The sequence below is a fragment of the Anguilla anguilla genome, chromosome 2 (genome assembly GCF_013347855.1).
Source record: "Anguilla anguilla isolate fAngAng1 chromosome 2, fAngAng1.pri, whole genome shotgun sequence".
Taxonomy (NCBI): domain Eukaryota; kingdom Metazoa; phylum Chordata; class Actinopteri; order Anguilliformes; family Anguillidae; genus Anguilla; species Anguilla anguilla.
This window is the reverse complement of record NC_049202.1, coordinates 27,064,979-27,077,133: the sequence shown is the minus strand read 5'-3', so window position 1 is coordinate 27,077,133 and position 12,155 is coordinate 27,064,979. Positions and strand designations below refer to the sequence as shown.

The window sequence follows — 12,155 nt, the reverse complement described above, 5'->3', positions numbered from 1 at the left end:
TTCAATTGATTACTATATTTTTTGATTTTATATACAATTAAATGTATTCAGCACAAGCAGGAAGTCAATTCACAGATCTTCGTATGATGATGCAGACAGCAGTGTTGAGATCCTGGTTTATATACTTCTTAACAATAGATTGACTTTCTCACCACTCTCTCTTGATTAGTCATTTATATTCTTTTCAGCTTCTTACTCAGTTCTAGAAGCAAAATAGAAGAGTGATATTTATTAGTTTTTCATTTTGTTAAAGTTACAATCTCGAAGATTTCAGTTTCGTTCTCTTTGGCGGTACCAATGGCGAGAAGCGGTAATTGCAGGTGTGTTTTTGGACCTCACTTCCCATAGATCCAACCGGATCCAACCAGTGTCACCTGTGTGACGTCAGTCAGTTGGCACCTGGGCCACGCCAACTATTACACTTATTATTTACTGAATAAAAAATGGTTGTTATACAAGTAACGTTATGTACATACTCATTCATTGTCTAACATTAGGCTAACTTAAGCTGTCTTTACACTGCCGAGCCGGGTTAAAATGGTGTAGCAGACCTGGGGTAGAATTAGTGATCAATTTCCACAAACGTTCTGTATCCACCTTTTGCTCGGTATGAACATCTTTACACTGCAGAGAAGAATTTGCGGGATTCACTGTGGCTCGTGCAGTTATGTATCTCATGCATCATCATCGTGAATGATTGTTGTGTGATATTTTTGAAACAACTGCCTTGTTGTTTCTGGTTTTGCTAGCTAAACTGTTCGAGAATAAAGCTGAGCTGGGTGTTATATTAACAGTCAGAATAAGAAGAATATAAAACAAAAACAAAGGAGATTTCATCAAAAAAGGGCATCAAGGCTGAAGGAACATATGAGGAAGCATAATAAAATAATAACAACGCTAATCCATACTGCCGTATTCTTTTATTTAGTTTTCTCCGGCTTGACATCTAACAGTAACGTTAAAGCCAGTTAAGATGAATGATTCGCAACGAGACGAAACGGTTTTAGAAAGTTGCAGAGAAAATTGCAGCAGTGTGAACTGGTTAGTTGCAGACCCTTGCCTAGGGTCTCAAAAGACCCATCTTGTCAAATCGCCAAGTGCAGTTTTAGAACGTTTACAATCAGACGTCTTGGAATTTTGCAAGTTGCATCCAGTCTCGTTGCGAATCATTGATCTGAACTGGCCTTTAGTTAGCTACATTGCAACGCTGCAACAAGGTAGCATTGCATTCGAGAGACGGTTTGCGAGGCCAGTACTGGTCGGTAGCATTAGCTAGCGTTTTTTCTCATTGTTAGCTGACATTAGCTAGCTAGCTAACACAGCGTTACCTGATATGAGAGATGGATACTGTGCGCAATGTTGTCTAAACTAATGTTGCCTTTATTGACATGGTCCGGTAGCTAGCGTTAGCTGTGCAAATAGCTATGTAATTTAGTAACGTTACATTGTCACTAAATGTAATACGAAACGTACATCAACAAATAATATGACCTCTCATGTTACACAAAAACTTATTAGGGTTCCATAACCCCCCCCACCTTTAACGCTAGCAAACACTGGAAAAAACAGTACGCCGCTCACACAAGTGAGTTGAAGAGCAAGCCTGTTGCGTTAGCTTCGCCTACCCTCTCTGCCGGACCAACCACTGATGGGTGATGGAAAATGCGTCACTATCTATGCGCCACTTGTGATTTTTTCCCGGGAATGTCGCCACAGACACCCAGTTCTTTAATCATAAATTATAATAACAATAATAATAATATAAATTAATATAATAATAGGCGCAATCAGCATTGTGTTACCTAATTCAGCGATAGATAGTGACTTAACAGACATTTATTTTAATGAAAATCTTCGCGATTATTACTTTAAGGTCCTATAATCCACAAAATGTAAGATATTATGTGTTATGCGTAAGATATAATGGTACTGACAAAATGTCAATAGGAATATAATGCACCAAATAATGCAGTTCATCTATAAGAGCAGTTCTTGAGTACCAGAAAACACCGTAACCCACCTGACTTTATACAACAGATAGCCATCACTTATTCCCTCATCTAGCTGAAATTTGTAATGTACTTGTGGTACATTGTTAGTAGGGTATGGTGTGGGTTAGTACAGCACTCACTTGGCATTGTTACCCTTGCTGTTGACCCATTGAGTAAACTCCTGTTTTAGAAGTTCATTGAAAAGCTGAGTCCATGGTTCCTCACGCTTCATGGTGGGCCTAAGACAAAACATAGGCAATCTGTTAAATTGCATTTGGTGATGGGAAAATAAAACCAAGGAAAGTGTTCAACTTACCAAGTATTTATAAGTCAGCTGATTTACCTGATGTGTGTTCGGCTGCATAGTGACAATTATTTAAAACTCCAATTGTTTTGACATTTTAGACAGTAACACTACACATTTTAGATCATAACATAAAGTCCTGGGTGCCACTTTAAAATAGATTTTTAAACAAAAGCTTTTCCAATGACTTCTCTTCCATTTTCGCCATTTGTGGCTCTCATAAGCCACAAACTACTTTTCAAACTTCAGGCTACATAGTACTACAGGACAGTTTGGACCAATAAGAGGCATGTGTCTTACTGATGGAAACTTGTAGCCCGTGGGTGTCTGGCACATCATCAGAAAGAATTATTGCAGCAGTAACCCAAGGAACCCTGGCCAATTAAAACCAAAATTAGCCCTGTTGAGACAAAAGTTATTGTCCTGCTGCTGACTCCCAGTAATGGTTGGTAATAGTAATGAAAGTTCCCCAGGTTTAAACTTGAAATATTTAGGCAATAGGACAGTTTGCATTTATGGCAAGCATTCTGACCAAATGAGGCACTCAGGAGCATATTTATCTGATATCACAGCCAGTGGTTAATAGGGCTGTCAAACGATGCTTTGATATTCAAATTCTATTAGAATTTTTAAAAAGACATTTGAGCTTGAATATTAATATTCAATTGTGGAAAAAAATGCAGCATGTCTTTATTGCAGCTGTCTTCTTTTCAAACTGGGTTGTGTTAAATCAAAGAAAAATCTTGCATTTTATAGTCTACTCTGTTGAACATGGATGTCGTTGTGTCAAGTCATTGCAATGCTGTTTGACGGAAACTGTACTTTTACTTTATCCCTATATAGTTGGCTATATAGTTAGCCAAGTTTTACTCATGACACTTTTAGGATATGACTAATCCCTGGAACATAATCGCTACTTGCTGATCCCTGGCTGTATATGTCACGCTACGGTGCGCTGTGGGTCTGGACGGTTTCGTGCTTCTTCTGAGCTATGCGCCCTCATTGAAATGCATTGAGGCTTGATGACAGTGCCAGTTGGAATTTGAAGCAAGGTTACAAATCCTTCAGGAATTGTAACCTTTCTAGTTCTTACTTTTGTTCTTAAAAATGTGCCTACAAAAAAACTGTATGAGATTCCTGACACTCCTGATGTGCAGACCTTTGTTTTTGTGCATATCCTGGGTGTATGAGATGATGAATGAATGCAGGCAATTTGTACATTATATGCAGAATCCTGTAAATGTGATTTTCATAAGGAAACAGCCATGAACAAATACAGTTAAGAAAAAAATGGCAAAATGCTCTTGACAAATGATGCTGGTCTAATGATTTTACTGCTATGCCAGTACAGCTAGCCTACAATTGTAGCTACTTGATTTTAGAAATAGACACTACACACATGGTTATGGAAAACGTAGGCTTGTTAAGCTAGTAGCTCTGCCCAACACTAGATATAGCACTCTACTACTACACAGACCCAGACACAGAACAAATGTTGGCTAGTGGTTGTACGCAGTATTATTAAGTAGATTCAAAAAATAAATTGTTGGATTTATTAAATAAATAAAATTGTTGGATTTGCTTAATAAAATTATAGACATGTTGCACGCAATAAATATATGTGACGACTTCAACTTAATTAGTTTGTCCTACCGTTTTTAATAACATTGCGTGCAGCCACTGTCCAACAAATTACAAAAATCTTTTTTTGGCTACACTACCCACTCCCCCATGGTAGATTATGTTGTGCTGGCTATTGTAATTTGTAAGTATATCACCTGTGCTGGATAAAAGTGGTATCAATCAAACCAGAATTAACTGAAAACTGTTACACTGGCAGCATTTGCAAGTGGTGTTACTTACGTCAATACCTACCCTTGCTTTCTATTTGTGTGTTTATTTCTCAAATGGATTGTTAAAGACAATAAATGACGACTGTTGAAAGGACCATCTTTATGTGTAAAACCAAGCTATTGACGCTGCTATTGATAGTAGAATGACATGGTATAATTATACAAGAATTCCTCTTATTTGCTTAGCTATTCAGTGAGCAGCATTTTTCACCACTGTATTTGCATATCTTTGGGCTATTGTTGGCATTATCTTATTGCTGTGAATACAAATATTTGGTGGTGAAAGAATATTTTGATGCTATTTTCCAGTATAGTAGGGAGGTATAGTTGCAGATGACTGCATGGAGGGGGTGTTTGTCAAATAGATGAACTACACGACAATGGTGGCACTTAAAACTGTAGTTGTCATGTATCATTAATAAAGCTACTAATAAAGCTAAAACCCAGAGCTTCCATTAATTATTTGGTTGTAAGAGCACTGAGTTGAGCAATCTCAGGATTCTGGCATCCTGGCTTGTGTAAAGGGTTGAACAAATATGGAGCTGCTCACAATAATAATTTAGATCATCCATCCATCCATTATCTATACCCACTTATCCTGATCAGGGTCGGGGGGAAGGAGCTGGAGCCTATCCCAGCGTGCATTGGGCAAGAGGCAGGAATACACCCTGGACAGACCACCAATCTATCGAAGGGCACACACACCATTCACTCACACCTATGGGCAAGAGTCTCCAGTTAGCCAACCTGCATGTCTTTGGACTGTGGGAGGAAATCGTAGCATCCGGAGGAAACCCACGCAGAGAACATGAAAACTCCACACAGAAAGGCTTCAAGCCATGATTTGAACTCACAACCTTCTTGCTGTGAGGCGACAGTGCTACCCACTGCACCACCACACCCTAATTTTGATCATCTGTTTGAAATTGATTGAGTAACTTTTTTAACAGTAACAACTGGGTATCTGCTGAGAAATAATAGTATTAATGATAAATCAATGGTAACAATACTTAATGAATTTAGAGAGAATTCCAATTGCATTGCATAATGTAGTCTTCACAATGATAAAGTGATTAGGGCATCATTTTCATCCATAATAGCCATCCGTGTATCATTCTTCACTGATTTACATTATCTACTGTATAATATCTGGTTAATTGTTGAAATTCTTTCATTGAAATACCAACATTATCTTAAAACCACAAAACCATGAAAATCAGTAAGACATAGGAAACGTTCGTTTGAAATTAGTTGCCTACATGCAAAGTACAGGGGGGACTATGCAGGGGAAACAGACACTAAATTCAGCGGCACAGCAGGACCTGGGTAAGTCAAGAAAAATTGTTTTTTTATTGCTGCCTGCAATCATAAATTCCACCTTCCCCCCACCCTGGCATTCGCTAATCTCTTTTCACCCATGACAGGCAGATTTTTAAATCCTATGTATGGCCCTGGTTATAGGTACACATAGCCAAAATCAACACATTTTGCACCTGCACGTTTTGTCATTTTGTACCAACAATTAATATGTCCCAATACATCTGTTCCTTCCAGCCCTCTTAACTGTTCATTAGTTGCTCATTCCTTGAATCCTTCCCTCTGAAAGGTCCCATCTCACAGACTGCTTCTGTCCCACTTCTCAATATCACTTTTTCATGCACTGTCTGAGCAATACAGACCCCTACACTGTCAGTAATTGATGCCATCTTTTCACTCTACTCACTCGCTTCTTTTCTCCCTCTGGGTGAGGAGAAAGTTTACAAAGTTCTTCTGCACCATGGAGTCCACAATCTTACTGATGTCACTGGCTATGGTGGACTCAGCATATCGCCTGCTCAGAGCCTGTCCATCTTCTGATTGGCTGTTCATAAACGAACAAGTAAGGCCAAGTGTTTAGTCAATGAAGAGTCAACATTATATTCTGCATCATTATTGAAGTTTTCACCACAGCTGCCTTACGTCCCATGTACTGTTAGAGCCTATGCTCTAAATGTTCAAATGATGTTACGTGTTAACTACAAGAATGGCTGTATTATCTATAAAAATATACTAATAAATAATAAATGATAAATATCTTCTAGGAGATGCGAGACATTATGTGAAAATAATATACATGTACTGTGCTGCACAGTATAGCCTAAATCTTACCTGTTTTGTCCAGCTTTCCCCCTGGCTAGGACCATTGGCAAAGCAATGAGGCAGGATAAAAGTAGTATTTCAGTCTTCATGTTCCTTATGGATCCTGCAGGGAGGGAGAGAGAGGTGTTGCACTTATGTATGGATGTAGTCCTTAGTGACAAATATAAACGTCTGAATGTAAATTATCATATTGGTAGACTTTGAGTTCATGTACAGTACTGGCACAAATTATGGAAACACTGTGCTTCAAGAAGTGTAGTACACTTGAAACTTTTAACCTTTCTTGTGTTGTTGTTTCTGAGCCATTTTTGTCTGTAATAATGTATTTGAAATGTAACTTTCTGACCATGTGTGGTAATTAAATTATGTGACCACCAGTAAGTAAGGGATAATCCCGAACAAGGCGGGCAGCTATTGAGGAATAATGACTGATTGTTACATGACTAATTACCTTATACAGTAGTTACCAACAATGATTATATATTAGTTACTTTTACCGTTATTGATTTTTATCAACTTAATCTGCTGAAATATAAATATTCTTCTGTGGCCTTTTGATCACATTGTTTAGCAGTATAGCATCTTTCTTGTTTCTCTCATCCAGATCAGAATGCAAACTAACATTAGCTTTATGCTAGGTTTGCCGTTACTTTACCTGCTTAATATTAAAATTAATTTGGGGTCATTCGTTTAGGTCAAAATGGTCTCAGCATGCTTGTGTTTTTGGGAGTATTGGCTAACGTGCTATTGATACAAGGCAAGTTAACAATATAAAGTTAACAGACTCTCTGTAATACATATTTGTACAAAATTTAATAACAAACTCTCTCCTGACATTGATGGCAGAACATTAACTGGAACAGCTGTAGCCTACACAGAACGACTGTATTAAAGGCCAGAGATTTAAAAACAATTTTTATTTATTTTTTGCTCTGCCCCTGTATTTCTGCCTCACTGTCACTGTCCCATCACTGTCAGTGTCTTCAACATTAATTTCCTCCCCGGCATCCAATTCAGACTCGCACCTCTTGTAACATGGCTAACACTAAGCCGGTTTTAGCTATTGTAAATCTGACTGAATATACTGTATAGCTAGCTAGCATAAGTCATACAGTAATAACTTACTAGGTAATGCAAGTGTGTATGGCGGCAGATTTATTGGTTTTCTTAAGTTAAAGGTATACTATGTAGGATTTTGCGGCCCTTATAGACTTTGTGTTTGTAAACCCCACTCACACCTCCTTCGTCTTCAACCCCACCTACACCTCCATTGAGGACATACCCTCGAGCGCTACAAGCAAAATATCAAGCGAAGAGGTGAGGTGGTCAGAGGGGGGGAAGACATCTTTATGAAAGAACAGAACTTGATACAAAAGCTACCCAACCTTGGGCATCTAGCTGCATAATGTAAAAGGCTAAAAGTAACTTACAGGTCTAACAGAAAACAGGCCAACTCTTTTCAGCCCCTTGGCGAACTTCAGCTGACGCCACCAAAGAGAATTTCCTTGGTTGACTCAAGTTTTTGAACGACCCCTGTCGGCTTGTCTACTGTATCTAGGCTTCTTAGCATCTGTCGTTGCAGTAGCTGACTAGCAATAAACACTTTGTTGGAATCTGATCCCAAACCACAAGTTCTATAGCCCTGCCCACCACTCACCATACAGAAAAGAGCGCCATACTCAGAAATGTCCCAAAAATTTGGGGCAAATATTTTAGAATAACAAATACAGGTAAAAGGAAAGTGTGTAAAGACTGAGAATGCCAGTGCATCATACCAGTGTCTTAGCATAGTTATTTTATTATTTTTTCAAATAAAAAATCATGCATAGTATGCTTAATGACAACTGTCAAATTGACAGCAGCGGTACTTCTTTCTGTGGAGTGACAGAGTACCCATAGCATTGGTCATTATACAGAAATATCTGACCACTGAAAGCCTGAAGTGGCCAATCAGAATTGAGCATTCAACGAAACCATGTGATCATTTGAACTAAAGTCTACAAGTGACATAAAACTTTTTTGCATGGATATTAACATTTCATGTTGAAAAATACAGGACAAAGAAATGCTTCAGCTGATTATAAAATGATTATTACTTGTTAACACAAGTGCTAATAATTTCTTCATTTAAAAAAATGTTGATATTACATCTATTACATATTACATTTATTATGCCAAAAATTGTTGCCAAATATTGCATTAATCATCCAACTGTTTATAAATGCAGTGTTTCCATGGTTTGCGCTAGTACTGTATAACAGCCCTGTCATGATGATTGTTGCAAATGAGGACTAATTAACAACATTGAAGCTACTACCTCCCCATTTAAGAAATGCAATAACCTTACACTTGCCTTACACTGTCACCTCTGGGTTTCTCACACAGGACTATTGCCTGCATCAAATGATCATCACCATTAAAATGTTGAATTTGGATCCTTGATATAAACTGAGATTTATGCTTACCTCCCTTTACGTGTCAAAGTAGATGATTTAAGTGATGTTCTGCTCAATTGTACAGAACGCTCTTGCTCTTTATAGGCTATTCTGTGGCACAGCTGTAGTGCTTATCAGACCTGGAATAGTAGCGGGGAAAAACACTTTAGTTCTGCTACATTAAGGTCATAAATTAGCTTCCTGATATACAAATGTAAACAGAAACAAGCTGGGCTTCTTGCATATTAGGAAGATTATGTGTGCAAAATTATATGAATGCAATAGTGGAAATACACTTGCAATGACTGGGGTAGGGTAAACAGTCCTTACTGAATGAAAAGGAAGGCTAATGTCACATCGTATGGGCTGGATGTGACCAGTTTATTTAGAGGCTATGTTTAGGTTCATTGAAAATGTGGGTAGGTAGTGACAAACGTGTAAAAGATCCCTGTGTGATGTGTTGGAAAGTACCCTGCTGTGTGGTTATTTGGCGTGTCACCTATGTACTCACAATTGGAACCCCCTTAAAAACATAGAACTCAGTCTAGCATGTAGGTCATTTTGAGTTACTGATCAGTATCCTGTGCAATGAAGCAAAGGAAGTCAACAAACCAATTGACTCAATCTGGAACATTAAGGGAGTGTTTTATTATAACACCAGCCCCGCACAACACCTCCAGGATTAGCTGAATGGGCAATTGAGTGTAAAGCCAGTTTTACAGGAGATGCGCATGCACTCAAAACACATGCGCAAGCGGATGCATGCTCAGCGTCTATTCCCGCCCAGGAGACCAGGTATTGCCATTCTCCGTGAAGCCCACAAACTCCAGTGGTTGCTTGAGGTATTGCAGTTTAGTAAGCCTCTGGTGCCAAAAAGCAAGTTTCTCCATTCAATTCCATTGAAAACCACAAATTTACCCTGGCCAGATTAAATTATTTTGGACAGTAATTATAAACTCCTACCAAACTAATCTCTCCTGGAAGCAATTTTTTCTGAGCCCCACAAAAGAAGATATAATATTAGTTTCATTCCAATTTGGTCTCCATGGTTTTATACCTCTGCAAGCACCTGCTTATACGGGCACGCCAGCACATGCATCAGGCTGTGATTGACTCATTGACTGAGTACACTGAAAAGCAGGGTTTAAATGAGGGTGTTGCCTGCACAGAACCAAGAGAATACGTTGAGTATTATACACTAACCTAGTATTTCGAATGGGGCGACATAGCTCAGGAGGTAAGAGCGGTTGTCTAGCAGTCGGAGGGTTGCCGGTTCGATCCCCCTCCCTGGGCGTATCGAAGTATCCCTGAGCAAGACATCTAACCCCTAATTGCTCCCAACAAGCTGATTGGTACCTTGCCTGGCTGCCTTTCACCGTTGGTGTGTGAATGGGTGAATGAAAGGCATCAATTGTAAAGCTCTTTGGATAAAAGCGCTATATAAATGCAGTCCCTTTGCCCTTTATACAGTCTACATGAATCCACTGTCATTATTGTTTAGACTATCTTGTTATTTTGATATTATTAGTATTAATATTACTAATAATACTGTTACCTGTCATAACATTGTTATGTCCATAGTTCATGGTGATGAAACGTGACAAATAAATGAATAGTAATAAGTAATAAAACTGGCATATGTTTTCTTTAAATTAAGCTGCTATTACACTGATTTGGCTATTTGCTGCAGTTAATTGCAGATAGTGACAATGCTGTCACGATCCGATTGTCATTGTAGGGTACTACTTACCGCTTTTCAAAGGATCTGAGTGTTTATTTTTTCAGTGAATTTGCAATCTCTTAGCATGTAAAAATGCACAAACATAAAGCATAATTAACCAGGACAGTTTGACGTACATTTATCAGCACTTGCCAATTACATCTTCTTGAATAATTTCCTCCTTGTACTGCTTCCCAGATAGCAAGATGGTGATGGCCCACTGTCGATTCAGCAGCGGCAAAGTTAGTCGGCTGCCACCAGCAGTGCACTGGTGGCAGCCATTGGTTCAAGGGTTCATGTTCTTCATTATTTTGTTCCATCCATCATTCAGAGCCTTGGTTTAATAATTGTTTTAAAGATGCCGATAAATGGATTCACAAGTAAACAAGTAAAGGACACACCTGATCCAGTTGTACTACAATAAACAACTAAACAAATGCATGAATAAATAAATATATATATATATTTTTTCGAATGTTGTGACTGTGGCAGTGATATGAAAAGATAAAGGAACAAGCAGCACTATTACAGAAATCAGAACATTATCACACTACCATGCACTGTGATTTGTATTCTTAGCCAACTCCTCAATCAATTTATGGCTGAACCTGACTGTGAAAGATGTGATAGACATATGATGCTGCTAAGAGGTAAGAGCGGTTGTCTGGGAGTCGGAGGGTTGCCGGTTTGATCCCCCACCCTGGGCATGTCGAAGTGTCCCTGAGCGAGACACCTGACCCCAAATTGCTCCCAACGAGCTGAGTGGTGCCTTGCATGGCAGCCTTTCACTGTTGGTGTGCGAATGGGTGAATGAGAGGCATCAATTGTAAAGCTCTTTGGATAAAAGCGCTATATAAATGCAGTCCCTTTACCGTTCCGTTTAAATAGCTGTACATTTTCTTGAGTTAATAGATATAAGTCAGTTTACCTTAGCAAAACTTGTCAACAACACTGGCCTTCTGTTAATTTAATAGTGATAACAAATACAGATAAAAGGAAAGTGTGTAAAGACTGAGAATGATGATAGTCATTGGATGAAAGTTCACATTCAATTTTAGCTTTAAATTTTGTATATTTGCTTTGTGATAATGTTTGACTATAAAAAGCACTACATAGAGCATAAAATGATAAGATACAGTCATTTATACATCATGTGTGGCTTTCATGGAAGTCAGGTGTTAATGTAGCGCTGGCGCTTTGCTATATAAATATATATTTTTTAACTATTGTGGAGACAAATGGCGCGGTGGCCCAATTCAAACTATAACAGGCTGCCACCATGAGAAACCCAACACAAATCCCCTTAAAAAACACTGTATGTACTCACACATTTGACAGTTATCCAATGAGCCTTCATTTACAAAATTATCAGCAATCTCCTGCAATTTCAGCTCACAAGCTGGCAACTTGTCTACCCCCTCTCTCCAGGTTTGTTTCATGTTTTTTTCTTCTGAGATCCACTTTTTGTATTTATAAGGTTTATAAGGCATACCCTTAGTTGTAGCAAGGAAGAGAAAAAAAAAGCTAAGTGACTGTAGCAGCTCGAGTGCTACCGCTCGTTTGAGAGAGGAGACAGACACGTTAATTCTTTCAGGACGCGACTGCGTCTTGTTTTTATTTTCGGCCGCCACGCGGCTTTCTGGTTACAATACACAATAACCGAGTGTTGCTTCTCAATTCACGGCTGACAGCCCGTCAGCTCTCCTGCCTTCT

The 12,155-nt window shown here is 38.7% G+C and overlaps 1 protein-coding gene across 1 annotated transcript; it reads right to left on the bottom strand.

Moving 5' to 3' along the window:
* gip (gastric inhibitory polypeptide) lies at positions 1-8,789 on the bottom strand. The gene is made up of 5 exons (XM_035398603.1): positions 8,753-8,789; positions 6,297-6,390; positions 5,872-6,009; positions 2,132-2,230; positions 1-202 (listed from the first exon to the last, which is right to left on the bottom strand). Exons 2-5 carry the CDS (start codon positions 6,374-6,376, stop codon positions 193-195), a joined length of 327 nt encoding a protein of 108 aa, XP_035254494.1. The 5' UTR covers positions 6,377-6,390; positions 8,753-8,789; the 3' UTR covers positions 1-192.
* Positions 8,790-12,155: the final 3,366 nt, after the last annotated feature.